Source organism: Rhinolophus sinicus, chromosome 18 (genome assembly GCF_057876585.1).
Source record: "Rhinolophus sinicus isolate RSI-liver-muscle chromosome 18, RSI-T2T, whole genome shotgun sequence".
In the NCBI taxonomy this organism is placed as follows: Eukaryota; Metazoa; Chordata; class Mammalia; order Chiroptera; family Rhinolophidae; genus Rhinolophus; species Rhinolophus sinicus.
This window is the reverse complement of record NC_142518.1, coordinates 36,864,411-36,882,826: the sequence shown is the minus strand read 5'-3', so window position 1 is coordinate 36,882,826 and position 18,416 is coordinate 36,864,411. Positions and strand designations below refer to the sequence as shown.

The following is an 18,416-nucleotide window of genomic DNA, read 5'->3' as shown; positions in this document are numbered from 1 at the left end:
TGAGTGAGCAGGATCAAAAGGTACAAACTCTCAGTCATAAAATAACTAAGTCATGGGGATGTAATGTAAAGCATGGTCATTATAGTTAATAATATTGTATTGTATATTTGAAAGTTGCCGAGAGAGTAAATCTTAAAAGTTCTCATCACAAGAAAAAAAAGTTCTGCAAATATATGGTGATGGAAGGAGAACTGACTCTGGGTGGTGAACACACAATGTGATTTATAGATGATGTAATACAGAATTGTATACCTGAAATTTATGTAACTTTACTAACAATTGTCACCCCAATAAACTTGAATTTAAAAAAAAAGAAAAGAAAAGAAAAGAAAAAAAGTTCTGTAACTATGTATGGTAACAGATGTTAACAAGACAGTAATGTGGTGATCATTACACAATATATACAAATATCGAATCATTATGTTCTACACCAGAAACTAATATAATGTTGTAAGTCAATTATACCTCAGTTTTTAAAAAGACAGAATGGTATTGGTGAAAGAATAGACAAATATATCAATGGAACAAAAAGAGAGCCAAGATATAGACCCACTCAAATATAGTCAACTGATCTTTGACAAAGGAGCAAAAGCAACTCAATGGAGAAAGGATAGCCTTTTTAACAAAGGGTGATGAACAATTGGACAACTGTATGCAAAGAAAAAAGTCTAAATACAGTCCTTATACCTTTTACAAAACTTACCTCTAAATAGATCTTAGACCTATATGTAATGTGCAGAAGTATAAAACTTCTGCAATATAACAGGAGAAAATCTAAGTGACCTTGTGTTTGGTGATGTTTTAAAATACAACACTGAGAGTATGATTCATGAAAGAAAAATTGACACATTGGCTTTTATTAAAATTTAAAAATTCTGCTCTGTGAATGACACTATTAAGAGAATAAAGAGACAAGCCACAGAATGGGAGAAAATGTTTGCAAAACACATATCTGATAAAAGATTTGTGTTTAAAATATACAAAGAACTTTTAAAATTCAACAATAAGAAAACAATCCAATTGAAAAATGGGCAAAAGATCTGAATAGATACTTCACTAAAGAAGATATACAGATGGCAAATAAGCATGGAAAACTATGTTCAACATCGTTTTTCATTACGGAATTGCAAATTAAAACAACAGTGGGCTACCACTACACGCCTATTAAAATGGTTAAAATCCAAAGCAAATATTGACAAGGATGTAGAGCAACAGGAATGGAGTATTGGAAGACAGTTTGGCAGTTTCTTACAAAGCTAAATAGTTTTGCCATGTGACCTAGCAATTGCCTTCTTAGTTACTCAAAAAATTGAAAACTTACGTCCACACAAAAACCTGTACATAAATGTTTATAGCAGTTTTATTCATAATCGTGAAAAACTGGGAACAACCAAGATGTCCTCCAATAGGTGAATGATAAGTAAGCTGTGGTACATCCATTCAATGGAATATTATTCAGTGATAAAAATAAATGGGTCATCGAGCCATGAAAACACATGGTGGAACCTTAAATGCAAACTGCTAAGTGAAAGAAGCCAATCTGAAAAGACTACAGACTGTATGATTCCAACTATACGACATTTCAGAAAAGGTAAAACTATAGAGACGGTGAAAAAAAGCAGTGTTTGCCAGAGGCTCAGGCAAAGGCAAAGGAAGGATGAATAGCTGAAGCACAGATGAAACTGTTCTGTATGAAACTGTACTCGTGTATATACACCATTATGCACTTGTCAAAACCCAAAAAATGTACAACACAGTGAACCTTACTGTATAGACTATAAGAATAATGTATTAATATTGTTTAATTATAACAAATGTACCTCACTAATGCAAGATATAAATAATAGGGGAAACTGTGTCAAAAGAGAAGGGGGCAAGAATGGTATATAGAACTACATGTACTATCTTCTCAATTATTCTGGAAATCTAAAACTATACTAAAAAACTAAGTCAATTAATAGTTTTAAATGCACTTAGCATACAATCCTGCAATTGCACTCATGTGCATTCATCCCATACAAAAACCTTACACAATCACAGCATCTTTCTTCAAAACCAAAAACTCGAAACAACCAAGATGTCCTTCAACTAGTGACTAGTTAAGCAAAGTGTGGTACATCCATGCCATGGAATACTATTTAGCAATAAAAAGGAATGAACTATTCATATATGCAACAGTCTGAATGAATCTCTGGAGAATTATGCTGTTAGATAAAACCAGTTCCAAAAGGTTACATACTGTACGATTCCATTTATATAACATTCTTGAAATGAAAAATTATAGAACTGGAGCACAGATTAGTGGTTGCGAGGACTTAAGGAGGGAGTCGGGGGAGGAGGGAAGTGGTTGTGGCTATTAAAGGGCAACATGAGGGATCCCTGTGGTGATGGAAGTTTTTCTGTATGTAAATATCCCGGTTGTGATAGCGCATCAGGGTTCTGCACAGTATTACCATTGCGGGAAACTGGGTAAACAGTGCATACATAATATTTGAATCCACAGTTATCTCAAAATTAAAATTTATCTACAAAAAAATAAAAGAAAAAGTAGGAAAAAATAGGCTCCTCCTCCTTACCTTAAATGATCTGACAGGTTGTCCTGGAACCAAGGCAGGGAAACTCTGGGGTGATTTCCCATTAGTTGGCATGTTCATCCTGGGTCTCAACCCACCTTCCGAAGCTGGAGGGGTGTCTGTATGTGGGCTGCAGTCAGAATGAATGGAAGAACCTGCCACCTCCAGTAAGGAGAAAGCTCAACAGCTCCGCAGAGACACCAAGAAATCCTAAAAGGACAGTATCCATGTCATCAGTGTCATTCCACATTCACCCTACAAAGTTCAGCAATTCCCACTCTAAGTGTTGGGTGGATTATAGAAACAATCATGATGTTTGGAATGAAATTAATGAGCTCAGAGTCCCTTATTCTTGGGTGGCTCCACAGGAGGCTTCGCACCTTACCCACCCAGCCCATCCCTCAATTCCAGGTTCAAGGCAGATCTGGATTTGGGAGAAAGGAGAAACTGGAGCAGTGAATGGAGTGGGCAGGGGAAGGATTTGTCCATGGGAACCTGGTGGGTAACTATGGAGAAACGTGGAAACCTGGTCATCTGAAATGAAAGGGATCTCTTCTACCATCTTGAATTATTTTGCCATTTTAGATTGAAAAATCCCCCTTAAATTCTATGGAAAGCATTTAGTCTCTTCTTTCCAGATGAAAATGGTTCAACATTAACATTATTTATTAAAGCAACAAATTGGGTGTGGGCAGCTATTAGCTTACACCAAAAAAGCATTTGACAGAATTCAGCAGTCATTACCAATAAAAACTCAAACTAAAATTAGAGAAGCAAATCACTTAAATATCACAAAAATCTTTTACAAAACATAGTCATGGAATATTATGCTAAAAAGTAAAATGATGAAGCTATTGCCATTAAAATTAGCAACAAGATAGGGATGTCTGACACAACTCAAAATTGTTTTTCCAGCTCATGCAATAGATGAAACAATCAGAATAAATATTGAAAAAAAAATGTAGCTTATTTTTACCAAGATGTGATTTTATACGTAGAAAACGTACCAGACTATAGAATTCATAGGGTAACTTCATAAGGGACTGGATACAAGATAAAATAATAAGAGCAGATAGTTTTTCCTCTATAACAGCAATGATCAAATCAAAATGGGGGAAAAAAACATTAGTAATGATAGCAAGAAATATATAAAATAAACTTTTTAAGGAGCTGGCCCTATACGATTAAAAATGTTTTTTTTAATTGACAAATATAAAATAGGCACACAGACCTACCATATCCCTGGATATGGTCTAATAAAAATGTCAATCCTCCCAAAAGCATTAATATTAATGTAAAGAATAAATTTTAAAAGAAAAATTAAACACAAAGCTCAATAATAAGATGGTGTATGTAAAATTTTGTGGAATGCAGCTGAAGAGAGTTGTAAAGGAAAATTCACATTCTTAATTTTTTTTTAAACAAAGAAAGGCTGAACATTAATGAATTAACATTGAATTTTATGTTAGATTTTTTTTAAAAAAAGTTAAAGAGAAAATAGCACAAGGAAGAGCAGAAATTAAAGAAATAGAAAACAAAGGTATATCAGAGAGGATCAACAAGCCCAAAAGTTGGTTCTTTGGAAAGACTAATAAAATTAGCAAACCTCTGGGAAGACTGATGAAGGACACACACTATTAAGACTTGACAACAAGACGCAGCAAGGAATCTAAAAACTGACTATCCCAGAAGCCCCCATCCCTGACCCGCATAGACTCCCATTCATTAGATTCTTTAATTCCTCCACCAATTGACCCCACAAACTGACAGTGTATCATTCCCAAAAGCCAACAAAGCCAACACTTCAAAATCACCTCAGTAACTATCACGCCATAAACCCTCGTCCACTCGCTTTAGCGCAACGCGACAAGACTTAAAAGGGCTCTGAGGCCCACTACCATTTCCTGTCATCACCCCTGCCATTGCCCCTTCTGGGGGCTGTTGGTTTCGCACACGATCCTAAGGGATGTGAGGCTGTGGTCTACTCACTCTGAACCAGGTGCAGTTATGGATCGGCCCAGACTTTGTCCAGGAGTGACGTTGTCGGGCAAGAAACATGGCTGCGTCCAGGCGGCCCATGAGGGCCGCCATCTTACCGTCCATTCCGTACAGTGGGCTGTTCCACAGAAGGAGGGGGAGGAGGGCGTTGTTCAAGGGTAGAAACCTTCTGAGGGCAAGATTACGGGAGCAGCTGGTCTTTGGAACTGTGTTGTAAAGGTCTGTGCAAAGTTTAAAGAAGCAGAGGTGGCAGCCCTCATTCATGGGGATAGGGGAGATATGTCCAGATCTTCAAGGGAGATACCACTGGGGGAGGGGGGAAAAGTCAGGATTACAGCTTCCTCCTGGGAGATATCACTAGGAAGAAAGGAGAAGTTGGGATGGTACAGTCCCCTCCCAGCAGATATCACTGGGCAAGAGAGGGAAGGAGTCAGGGTGGTACAATCCTCTCCTTGAAGATACCATTGGGAGGAGGGGTGGGAAAGTCGGCTCCCTCTTGGGCGATACCACTAGAGAAGAAGGGGGAGGAGTCAGGGTGGTACAGTCTCCTTTTGATGTGCTGGAATTGGTACTCAAGGAGAGTTGAATCCCCCTAAATCTCCATTACCTCCATTACCCCCACTAAAATAGTAGCTAGGAATAATAATTATAATACTAGCCTTCTATGTGGACAACTAATGTTTTTCAGAAAATTGTCAATAGAAAAATATTTAGAAAACATTATGAGCGTACTTTCGATGAAAATGCATCTCCAAGACATGCCCGACTTCTGCTATCAACCAGGTTGCAGCTGCTTAGCCTCTCTTATATAGAAATTCAGGAGCTGCTACTGTCTCGGGAGAGAAGAGAGAGCGCTGGGTGTTCTTCACCTCTGAACTACACTTTCTTCAAAACCTAGTCCACATATACCCTCCTGCAGGAAGCCTCTGACAAGAGGTAGAGAAGGTTCTTCTGCTGTAAACCCAACAACATAGGTAGGTGCTAGGTAAGCTTGGGTGTGGATTGCTGGGTACCCCAAAGACATTCAGATGTCTCTGAGCCTCAGCTCAAAATTCAGGAGAGTTAGATACTCCCAGAGTCTCATTTTCTCTGTCTTCCCTGCAGTATTTGTGAATTGAGTGGGAGACAGAATGGCAAATGTGAGAACGTTGCTGTAACACTCACACTTCTACAGAAATTTCCAAACCTTCTTATTGTTGTGACTTCTGGTCAATCTCAAATGCTGGACTCTGCTAACTTCCACCATCAATGGCTCCTGGGCTGATCTCAGACTTGGGCCTTTCTTAACTCTACCTACACCTACTATGTTGCACCCTTCTGATCTGGATTCATGTCCTCTATTAATGATTCCATTATCAATGTCCCTGTATTTTGACCCTGAATCTAAACTGCTGCTAACCCTTCTACCCTTTATAGACTGAGAGACTAGGCATATGTTAATTTTCCACTCTCAGTGTCTCTCTGGTTTAGATCTCAACTATTAGACCATGGTTAACTTTTCAACCATCAATGTCCTTTTGATTATACCTCCAAAAACAGACCTCTGTTATAGATGCCTGGTTTTAAGTTCAAACCAGAGGGGAAATGATGTTTCTAAAGTAACAGAGGCCCAAGTTCAAGAACTGGACCTGAGGACCATTGAAGGTAGAAGTTCACTCATGGTAGAAGATTGCTTATAGGCTTGGGCTTATGGCCTATAAAACAAGATGGTGATTTCTGGCAAAATTATTAACTGACATTTTTAGATCAATCCAGGGAAACAGATGATGGAAAAGTTAATATTTTCCTAGGATATAGACATGGAATAGTTAATGGAGGCCCAGGGATCAAGGTCAGAAGTGATGGTTTGTCACTTCAGAGATTAGATCATAAAAGACTTTGGTTGCCATTCTGTGTGTTCATTCTCTCTCCCTCCCTCCTTCATATCACTCACTCTGGGATAAGCCAGCTGCTGTGTCACAATGGTACTCAAGCAGCCTTTGGAGATACCCATGTGCCAAACACTCCTGCTAATAGCCAGTGAACAACTGAGGCCTCTAGCCTGTAGCCACATAAATGAGCCATCTTGGAAGTAAAACTTCCAGCCTCGGCTGACTGAAACCCCAGTTGACAACTGCAACATTAGGAGAGACCCTGAGACAGAACCACTCAGCCAAGCCACTCCCCAGTTCTTGATCACACAGACACTGAGATAATAAATGTTTGTTGTTTTAAGCTTTTATGTTTAAGGGAAATTTGTTATGCAGCAATAGATAACTAATACAGGAGTTTAAAGTTTTGGTATTTTGTTCATCATGGATTTTTGCATTAATTTTGACTTTTGAAAATACTGCACTAAAACATTATTTATGTTGTTTACTGAGTTTTTTGGTGCCTCTTTAAATTTTGTACTTTGAGGTGCAAAATTTGCCTCACCCTAGTCTCTGCCCTGCCTCACCCTAGTCTCTGCCCTGCTGAGAAACCTTGTTTTCTAAAGTCAGAAACTTTGCTATTTGAAATTATATCAGTAATAATAAAGCATCCCACTCTTGCCGAGAATATCTAAGCCACACAAAGAAGCAGCCGCGATTTCCAACCCAGGTTCAGAGCTTCAAATAAGGGGCATCTGGAACAAACATGTCACATCTATTTTTGCTTTAGTGTTTCTGAATTAAAAGGTTCCTGGGTCCACTTCGAAGTCTGGAGGTGACATTGACTCTTTCACACACCAACCTGCTTTGTTTTGTGCTAATCACAACATTGCTTCATTTAAAATTTAAGCTCTGGGCTTCAAAAGAACCCTATAGTAATCCCTCTTTTTTTTTTAATTTGGTGAGACTAGTGACCAACTATCCCTGTTTGCTCAGGACTGAGAGGTTTACTGGGATTAGGGACATTCACCGCTAAAATCAGGAAAGTCCCAGGCAATCTGGAACAAGTTGGCCACCATAAATGAGATCCCTCACAGTTCCTATGGTGTGTGGTCTCCATTGCTGCACCAAGTTACCAAACCCACTTCTGTAAGAGTATGGATATGACCCTGGTGGTCTTTATCAGATGGGCTTTATTAAGGTCCTTAATGTTGGAAGGGTTCACAGAGGTTGAGTTTGAGATTAGCCCTTGTACGCATACATTGATGATGGTGAAATTAACAGGGCTGAGTTCAAGCTCCAGATCAGAGGGGCATTGACGGAAGAATAGTTAATTGAAGGCTGAATGCTAAACCAAACCAGATAAACATTGGTGGTGAAAGAGTTATCAGTGCTCTAGATTAGAGGTCAGACTAGAGCAATACTGATAGAGTTAGAAATCGGTCCAGAGTTGGTGGAAATTTTAACAGGGGTGTGGATTTTAGATTTTGACAAGAGCCATTGGTAGTGGATTAGATAACAAATGACTAATTTCAAGAGCCAGCCAGATGAGCAGTGGTGGTGGAAGAGTTAATAGAATATTGCAATTTGAGCTCTCTTGTCTAGACCAAGTCTGAGGGATTGTAGATAGATGGTGCAGCTGGCTAATGGCTGTGTATGAGAAGTGGGATCTGGTTTCTGGTGGCCAATGGGATGAAGCAGCCGCCTGTTACTAGGGAGAAGGCTCTGTTGCTATGTGCACAGTGGGAGAGGCAGGGTCTAGCCTGAGTTGCTACAGCCAATGACTGCAGGAAAAGTTGGCTTTAGCCTCTTCAGCCTACGCTAAAGTGTTACTAGGCAGTAACCCCCACTTCATGTGAAATGAAGCAGCCAAAGTATCTCCTGAGAGGATGTAAGCACAAGGCACAGTTAGCAAGTGGCTGAGAGTAAGAACTGGGCTCTGGCCTCCCCAGTCATATGAGGCAGTGTCTGTAAATCAGCAGACGTCCCCATTGTCCAGCGCGGGGAGGGGGCCAGGCATAGGCTGAAGGGATGCAGATAGATGACAAGGCCCTGTGAGGGAAGTGTAAGTGGGTGGGGTGAGGCCTGAGGTTGCTTTGGGTAGGTGATGCAGCTGGCCAATGGCTGTGTGTGGGAGACAGGTTTTAGTCTCCATGGCCACCAAATGCAAACATCCCTGTTGCTATGCAACAATACCTTGGCTGTTCCAAATTATATCAGTAAGAATGAAACCTCTCTTGCCTGGAGAATCTAAGTCACTTTGACGCAGAACAGCAGCCTCAATTTCCAACTCAGGTGGATGAGGAGGAGGAAACGTAGCATGAGGGGCTCCACACAGATGACACATTAAAAAGAAAAAGAAACAAATGAAATTTAATAGTGTATTCTATTTAAACTGCATATCCAATACATTATCATTTCAACATGTAATCAATTTTTTAAGTTATTAATGAGATTTGGCATTCTTTTTGTTGTAATAAGCTGTAAAATCAGGTGTGTATTATACACTTACATCTCAATTTGAATGCTAAATTTTCATTGAAAATACTTGATCTGCATTCAGATTTCCTAAAATTTACAGTTGAAAACAGATTAACATCACAAATTGTTCCAAACATACTTCAAAAGTTTTCCAATAACTGAATTGAATATTTTAAATGTTGAATTAGTTAAATAAAATTTAAAATTCAATTCTCAGTCTCATAGCCTCATTTCCAGTGCTCCCTAGCCACATGTGGCTAATGTCTCTGTCTTATCAGATAGTACAGCACTGCACAACATGCCATTGATCCATGGAGTTGAAAGAGGCATGGATTTGAGTTGTCAGCCAGAGGGGCATGAATGGTGGAAGAGTTCATAGAAGCCAAGTTTGAAGAATCATAAAAGACGGACACTGGTGGTTTGGTGACTTGTTGGCAGAAGCCCACATGCAAGGCCAGACCAGAGTAGGACTGACTGGAAGAGTTAACAGAGGCTTGGGTTTGAGGCAGACCTGACAGGCATTGATAGTGTAGGGTTGGAAAAGTTTTCCTTCTACCCTTCTAGGCTCGCTGGCTGGTCTAATAAATCAATTGACATCAGGCAGACAGAAAGGAGAAAAACAAACAAAAGTTTAGTGTCACGTATTAAACAACCATTTTTAAATTTTTAAAAGAAAGAGTTTATTAGGACATAGCTAGCAGAAAATAAAAATAAAAACCTGGTCTAGGGTCATGGACTCTAAACCACAAGCAGCATGACTAGGTAAAAAAGACGTCCCTCGTCCCAGATTTTTGCAAGCATTCTTTACACATCAAGTAGTGGAAAGAAAGACGTAAGCCATTCTGAAAGGCTTTACATTAGCTATAGACAAAGGGAACAGGAGAAGGTGAAGCCGGGTTGGTTCTGGGATGGCAGCAGAGGCCTCAGCAGAATCCGTAAAGCTCATGTGTAAACAAGAAGCGGAGGCTCCTGGGGTTCACTATTCTCTTTTTAGATAATCTCGGAAATAGCCACGGAGTGTGATCAGTCTTTACTTTTGCATTGCAGTTAACTGATTAACCCCTTCTTGTCTCTTCCTTCCACCCACTGGCCTGCTATAATTTAATTTGGGACATCTCAGAATTTTCTTGTCAATTCAAATACTCTTTTGGCCTCCCTGTCTTTCTCTTATCCTCCTGGACTTCTATGATATGAATGCTGGGTCTTTTGTTATTGTCTCACGGGTCTACGAAGCTCTGTTCAATATTTTCAGTCCATTTTCTCTCTGTTCAAATTAGGTGAATTCTACTGATCTGTCTTTAACTGTAGTCATTCCATCTGCTGTCATCTCCACTCTACTGTTTAACCCTACACTAATGTTTTTATTTCTTTTATTGTATTTTTCAGTTCTTTTAATTTCCTTTTTTTTTAACTCCTATTTTGTTGCTGAGATTTTTCTCATTTTTCATTTGTTCCAAGACAATCTGTAAAATTTGTAGTTGACTGTTGGAACACTTTTGTGATGGCTGCTTTGAAATTCTCATCAGACAATTTGAACATCTGAGTCATCTCAGTGTCGGTGTCTGTTGATTATTTTTTCTCATTCAGGTTGTGATTTTCTTAGTTCTTGGAATGATAGATAATTTTTATTGTAACCTAGGCATTTGTCTATGATCTTAGGAGACTCTGAGTTGTATTAACACGTTGCGTACGGCGGGATTTAAATCCCTCATACCCCTCTGTTCCGGCAGGTTTTTAAAAGAAACTACTTTAAAATGCACTCTTCTCTTTAAAGCGTAAATGCTTCTATGTCATTTATTATTTTCCTATGGAACTTTTTAGGATTTACTCACCTATGATGTTAGTAATCCCTCCTGGTGTGATACTGCAGAAAGCAGCTTCCTTTGTTATTAACGAAACACAAATAATTCAATAAAATGTGCAAAGTAAAAAGAGTCAACAGTAAAAACGAGAATTCTCGTTATCCGTCCTTAACGCATGGCTCAGAAAAAAACAAAGATTCTCGTGATCCGTACGCAACGTGTTAAAATCTTTCATTTCAGCAGTCAGTCACCCTGTTTAGGTTTAGCATGAATGTTTTGGCCTATTTTTTGTGTTACAGTTCCAATAGCAGTTTAATTTTCAGAGGCATTATGGTATTATTTTCATCTGCTTGGTCTATGTGGTGCCTCTGGGGCTCCACTTGAATTTGCTCCAGTTGCCTGAGGGCTTGGTAAGGATTAAGGCAGGCCTCCTGTGTTTCTTGGTGGTAGTGGGATGTGATGGGCTGCCGTTTAGTGCCTTTTAGCTACCCAGGTGTCTCTCTGCAGGGAAGGGGAACCTTAGACCTGCAAAGTCAAAGTAGCATCCTATGGTAGGATGCTTGTTGTGACTGGGTCTCTCTTGCTGGTTCTTCCTGCCTACCCCAGTGCCTTTGAGTAGAGAAGGGGTTTTCCAACTCTGGCTGCCTGGTTGGGTCCTTCCTGCCAGTTTCACCCACCAGCCTCATGCCACCTGTGGGGAACGGGAATCTCAGGTATTTGAGGTCTTCAAGGTAAAAGAAGTTTTCAGTCTTGGCCTCTTGCTGTAGAGCCATACCTCCTGCAGGTTCCCCCTGCCTGCCCCAGGGTGCTGGTACGGAAAGGGAGTCTTGGGCCCAGTGGAGAAAGAGAGCACTTCTCATGGTCACTTATGTTTTTTTGTTTGTTTGTTTGTTTTTAATTGGAGAAGGGGAACAGGACTTTATTGGGAAACAGTGTGTACTTCCGGGACTTTTTCAAGTCAAGTTGTTGTCCTTTCAATCTTAGTTGTAGAGGGCTCAGCTCAGCTCAAGGTCCAGTTGCCATTGTTAGTTGCAGGGGCCGCAGCCCACCCTCCCTTGCGGAAGTCGAACTGGCAACTTTGTGGTTGAGAGCCCGCGCTCCAACCAGCTGAGCCATCTGGCCACCCAGGAGCTGAGCGGCAGCTCACTGACTTCATTCTAGTTGCGGAGGGCGCAGCTTGCTGGCCCATGTGGAAATCGAACCGGCAGCCCTGTTGCCCAGAGCTCACACTCTAACCAACCGAGCCACCCGTCCGCCCCTCATGGTCACTTATGTTATGTGTGGCTCCCAATACATTCTTTTGTTGGAGTGAGGCTTGCCTCACATTATCAGAGGGACTTTCATTTGACCCAGGGAAGGAAGGAACCTACTTGATCTGTCTTTTGTTGCTAGGTTGGGCATCGAGAAATGCTGAGCCTAAGTTGCCTCCTTCTGTTGGATAAGGGGACATAAGAAGCCCTGCAGTTGTGCTATTCCTGCAGCCCCGGGATCCTAACCGAGTTCATCTTTTTACCACCTTTCATGGTTTTCCTTTGTCTTGTTTTATTTCCAGGGTTGGTATTTGTGCAGAAAAGAATAGAGAGAAATGGGTCTATGCTATCTTGTCTGGACTGGAAACCTCTTTTAAAACTATTGTAGGGGAGCAGAATTGTCCACCCCAAAATTTGGCTCTTTTGGCATGCGGATTATTTTAGGCAGGTTATTTTTTAAGAAACATCAGACTTGGGAAAAACTCTGAAAATCAAGTAGAAGTTACCCTTTGTGAAAGCCATTTACATTTGTTAGGGAAATCTCCATTTGTAAGGGTGTCTCCCCAGCTGTACCTGGAAGGGGTAGGGGTGACTCAATCTTTAGAAACTCTTATCAATGGATAAAGGCCTGGACTTAAATCTGCATAACAACTTTACCCTTGTTTACTGTGACTTTCCTGGTCACCTCCCATAACTGACTCCCCACCTCCACCATCTTCTTTTGTTTTCAGCTGAAGAGCACATTTAAGGTGACGATGGCTTCAACCCTTTCAGAGAATTTACTCTGTTTTCCTGATCTCTTCCATATATGCAGGAAGTATGCACATAACAAGGAGAATTCTTAAATGTTCTAAATTAAATTACAGCCGGCCAGAGGGTAAAAGAGACAAAAAGGGGTTTATCAGTTAACATCTGCAGTGCAAAACTAACAAAAGACTGCTTACACACCTTAGTTAAATTAACTTCCAGGTGGCTATTTCCGAGATTATCTAAAAAGAGAATAGCCTGGCGCCATCGGACCCCAGGAGCCTCCGCTTCTTGTTTACACATGAGCTTTACGGATTCTGCTGAGGCCTCTGCTGCCACCCCAGAACCAGCCCGGCTTCACCTTCTCTTGTTCCCTTTGTCTATAGCTAATGTAAAGCCTTTCAGAATGGCTTACGTCTTTCTTTCCACTACTTGATGTGTAAAGAATGCTTGCAAAAATCTGGGACGACGGACTTGTCTCTTTTCTATCTAGCCATGTGGCTCGTTGTTTAGACACCATGCCCCAAGACTAGTCTTTTTTTGTAATGAGTCTAGTAAACTCTTTCTTTGTAAAAGACTTTCAGCCGTAAAAGTAAAAATTTCTGTTTAACAGAATAAATAATTGATGAAATGTCCCAAATTTGGCAAAAGACTCAAACCTATAGATCTAAGAAGCTGAGGGAATCTCAACAGGACAAACCCAAAGAAATTCATGTCAAGATGTATCATAATTAAGCTTTTAAACACTAAAGACAATGAAAATAACTTGAAAGCAGCCAGAGAGAAACAAAGCATTACCTCTAGCAGCATGCCAGTTTAAATGACAGCAGACTGGATGGGGGAATTGGGGAGGTGTTATTAAAAGGTACAAACTTGCCACTAGTAGGTAAATAAGTCCTGCAGATCTAATGCACAGCATGGCGACTATAGCTAATGATACTGCATATAATTGAATGCTGCTGTGGGGGAGAAAGAAACTTTCCTCTACCCTCAAGGTTCTTCTGGCTGGTGTTGCCATACAGGTGGGTCAAAAAAAGATTAAAACTAAAAAAATAAAACTAATAATTTATTATGGGCAAGCCACCTAGTTCAAGCTCTTTGGTAGTTAAGGAGCAGAAGTTTCTCTTGAACCTGAAGCTAAAATTGCCTTTAGCTCAAAGTAATCTGCCTACCACTGAGGCACATCTTGGGATGGCTTGTTCTGAACCCCCACATTTCCTAGAGAGTAGATTTTAAATTTTCTCACTGCAGAAAAGGAATGGTAGTTATGTGACAAGATGGAGGTGGTAGCTAACACTATGTTGGTAATTATCTTGCAATAAATAAATGTATGAAGTCAACACGTTGTACGCCCTAAACTTACACAACGTTATATGCAATTAGATTCCAATTTTAAAAATGCAAATTTTTTTTTTAAAAAAACAGACTTTAAAAAAATGATAGCAGATTTCTCATGGAGGCCAAAAGGAAGTGGCATAACAGTTTTCAAAGTGCTGAGAGAAAAGACTTTTCAACTGCAGATTCTCTATCTGGTAAACTATCCTTCAGGTAAGAAGGGAAAAGAAAGAGTTTCTGGGTTGGTGGACATATGGAGATTTGGGGAGAATAACATACACCTGGAGAGGGCATGAAAGTGCCACACCCCTTCCTACATAGCTTGTCCTGTGCATCTCTGCCATCTGGCTGTTGCTCAGTTATATCCTTTTATAATAAACTGGTGATCTAGTACCATGTTTCCCCGAAAATAAGACCTAACCGGAAAATAAGCCCTAGCATGATTTTTCAGGATGACATCCCCTGAACGTAAGCCCTAATGTATCTTTTGGAACAAAAAATTCATATAAGACCTGGTCTTATTTTGGGGGAAACACTGTAAGTAAAATGTTTCTCTGAGTTCTGTGAACCACTCTAGCAAAGTAATCTAACCCAAGGAGGCGGTCGTGCAAACCTCTGGTTTACAGTCAGTCAGAAATACAGGTTTGCAACTGGTATCTGAAGTAGTGGAGGAGGGACAGTCTTGTAGGACTGAACCCTTAATCTGTGGAATGGCCATTTGAATGGCATTTACCACCTTGCTATTGCACATTATAATTGAAGCTACCTCTATGAATGAAGGACACAAAGTGATCTTAAAACAACTGAAATACCCACAATGTCTAGGACGATGCCGGAGAAGTGCCCTAATGACATTGGCAGTGTCCAGGAGAGTGGCCTAATAATGTGGAAATGGTTTATACAGGATCATGCTGCTAGGGGAACGCTATGAGGAGATACTCAACACGCAGAGAGCCTTTTTTCCCTAGGACAGACCCTGAACTGAGGAGCAGCTGGTTTCTATTGTCACTTGGACAGTGCCTTCTAAATAGTTCTCAACTGATGGACAAAGTGCTGCTTGGTTTGTGCTGGCTGATCCACAGTGAATGGATAACATCCTGTTTGAAAGGCCACCACGATGACGAAAGAAGGTAAAACCAAGTCAGCTCAGTGGTCTGAAGGGCATGCTGTTTTCCCATCAGTTATGGAAGACCTGTACAGTGGTAAAAGTCCCTATGTTTGGGTTTTCACTGACTCCTGGACAGTAGCCAGTGGCCCGGCCCTATGGTCAGGCAGGAGAACAATGAAAACCTGGCCTATTAAAGGGACAACCTCGTGGAAATTTGAGGGGTGCATTAAAGTAGGACACGTTGAAGCCCATCGGAAGAATTCCTGCCACGTTTGGAAGGTGATTAGACTCAATAAGCAGATATCGCCCTGTACTTGCTTAAAGTGGCCACCTAGGTCCATGAGATGTGTGTACATGGGGATCTGCAGCAATGCAGAGATGGGCTGAATATAGACACTGTCCTCTTGCACCCTCTGAGGCACAAAATGCCAATAACAGCTGTCTACCAACAAGAAAGACGGAGAGTGCAGATGGCTGTGTGGCAGACTCCCTGGGGGGAAGGCCCAGAACATAGCTGGCAAGTTAGACAGATGCTGGTAGCCGTGGGGAGGGGCTACAAATGGATCCTGCCAGGAATAGACACGGACCCTAGACTGGGCTTTGCTTAGCCAGTGGTAAATGCAAATGCTCTGAGAGCTATAAAAGACCTGAACAGAAGGTACTGCACCAATTTGGACGGCTACCATCATTTCTTCACACCAAGGAATTACACTTTGCAGCCCATAATGTCCAACAATGGGCAGCAATAGCTTCCTCTGAGTAATAGTTTGATAGAGAATTGGAATGGGGAAATAGAACAGTGGGTGTCTAAAACGGAGATAAAGCATGAAGGGCTGGCTTACACGCCTTCATGAGTGTATGCTCACACTCAACATGAACATGAGTGGGGCTGAAACAGCGTTTCTTCTAGACAGGAGACATGCTGGTATTCTTTCTTCCCCTCATCACATCAAATTTCCCCCCGACTTGATGAAGTGGTAGCAGGACAAAGGCTGCAACTACAAGGACTGAAAACAGGGATGATTCCTAAGCAGAAACTGTGACTGTTTTTCACCTTTATGTCAGAATTCCTAAGAGCCTGATGGGGCAGGATGTGCCCTCACTCCTTCTGACAAAATTAGGATTAACAGTGAATGCAGTTTTATTGCTTGATGGTAAAGATAGTCCACTGGTTCTGCACTTGTGTGACCTTCCCCTACGTGAACAGCAGTGCACCGAGAAGGAGGCACTTGCTAGACTAGTACTGCTTGCTGCCTGCAATCTAGAACAGCATAGTGGTCAAACCTAATGTCCCTTCCAGAGGTGGAAAAGTTTGGGTATAAATGGAGAAAAGGAAAAATAGTAACTGAGACTAAGGGAGTGAATAAAAGGATTATGTTATGTAATGAGGGAAATCCAATATTATATTAACCCCTTGAAAGAGGCTAAGAGCAAGAGATGATACTGTCTCTTAGTTCCATTATACCAGATGCCTGAAAAGGTGAAGCCATATGTTTGCTGACACTACTCCTGCTTTGGGAACCTCACGAGATAGAATAGAAGTGTGCAAACCTGAGTGGTCTCACCCTGGGAGACATTTTCATTATGATATCATGATGGACTGGATAGTTATTAATGACTGAATGAGATTCTAGTTATGTGCCAGTATCTTTTACTTTTATGATTGTTTTTCTATAAAAGATCCATGTTCAAAGGCCAGGGGGTGGCCTGTCATACGGTAATTTATAATAAATATATATTTGGTCTTCATCTCTGTTTCTGGCACAAAGCTACTAAAAAACCTTAAAGTTTCCTAAGTGATGAGAGCAAGAAAGTTGTATTTTGTTATGTTAATGAGGTGACTTTTGGGACTCACCTGAGGATGGGGCAATTCTCCCTTTGACTATTACCTTTGCCCCAAGTCACCCCAAACTTTTATGATCACATTTTACTATATAAACCAGGTGCTCCCTGAAATCTCTGGGACCTTTTTGAGGCATTTGAAGCAGAATGTAAAGAGTGGGCTCATCTCCTTTCTTAATCTTCCCGGTGGTTGGGATGTTCCAATTATATCATAAATTTTTTTTCTCTTACTGATGTGTTCCATTGTTTTAAAATGTGAACTTGTGTGTAAATGTGCAGACTCAATGTCCTTGGGATTAGAGGGTTGGAACTTTCAGTCTCATCCCCCTGATTACTGGGGAGGCCCAGGAGACTGAGTTCAATCATCAATGGCCAATAATTTAATCAGTCGTGCCTATGTAATGCAACCTCCATAAAACCCCAAAAGGACAGAGTTTGGAGAGCTTCTGGGTTGGTGAACCCGAGGAGATCTGGGAAGAGTGACATGCCTGGAGAAGGCATGGAAGCTCCACTCTTTTTTCCCCAAACCTTGCCCTATGCATCTCTTCCATGTGGCTGTTCCTGAGTTACATCCTTTTATTTTTATTTATTTTATTTGGGGAATACTGGGGAACAGTGTATTTCTCCAGGCCCCATCAGCTCCAAGTCATTGTCCTTCAATCTAGTTGTGGAAGGCACAGCTCAGCTCCAAGTCCAGTCGCCATTTTCAATCTTTAGTTGCAGAGGGCACAGCCCACCATCCCATGTGGGAATTGAACCTGCAACATTGTTGTTGAGGGCTCGCGCTCTAACCAACTGAGCCATACGGCCACCCCCGAGTTATATCCTTTTAGAGTACACTGGTGATCTAATAAGTAAAAAATAAATTAATTAAAATTTTTAAATAAGGGAAAATAAAGATGTACTCAGACAAAGGAAAATTCAACGAACTTGTTGGTAGCAGACTTATACTTAACAAGTGGCTAAGGTAGTTCTTCAAAAAACAGAAACTGAGAAACGAAAGAATCATGGAGCATCAGGAAGGAAAAAGACTCATGGAGAGGAGCGGGAATATATGTGTATACACAGACTACCCTTTTCCTGAGTTGTCAATATCACATTTGATGATTCAAACAAAAATGGGGAAGATAAGGGGCCTAAATGGAAGTGAATTTTCCACATTTCACTAAAAGTGGTAAAATGTTAGTACTAGTATTTTTTTAAATAGAAGGATTTTGTTTTTGTTGATGCTTTTTAATTCAGGTATAGTGAGGCCAACAGATCAGGAGACAACTGCCAATGGAAAGAGTTTGTTACACTCATAGGTTCCGAGAAGAGGGGGCATGCCACGCCGTAAGGGGTCACACCAGGAAGCACCAGGGTCAATAAAGAGACAGAGGAAGCAAGGAGAAAGCATGGGTGTTGTGGACTGAATGTTTGTGTGTCCCCCA

At 40.9% G+C, this 18,416-nt stretch overlaps 1 protein-coding gene across 5 annotated transcripts in view; it reads right to left on the bottom strand.

The window, feature by feature from the left end:
- Window positions 1–18,416, bottom strand: part of ZNF157 (zinc finger protein 157) — a 73,556-nt gene that overhangs the window by 32,745 nt on the left and 22,395 nt on the right. For 2 of the 5 annotated variants that reach the window (XM_074324020.2, XM_074324023.2), the window contains exons 1-2: window positions 4,563–4,929; window positions 2,577–2,783 (exon numbers count right to left, since the gene is read on the bottom strand). In XM_074324020.2, coding sequence (XP_074180121.2) covers window positions 2,577–2,638 — 62 coding nt within the window. In that variant the 5' untranslated portion in view covers window positions 2,639–2,783; window positions 4,563–4,929. The other 3 variants (XM_074324022.2, XM_074324024.2, XM_074324021.2) reach the window with 3 other exon arrangements.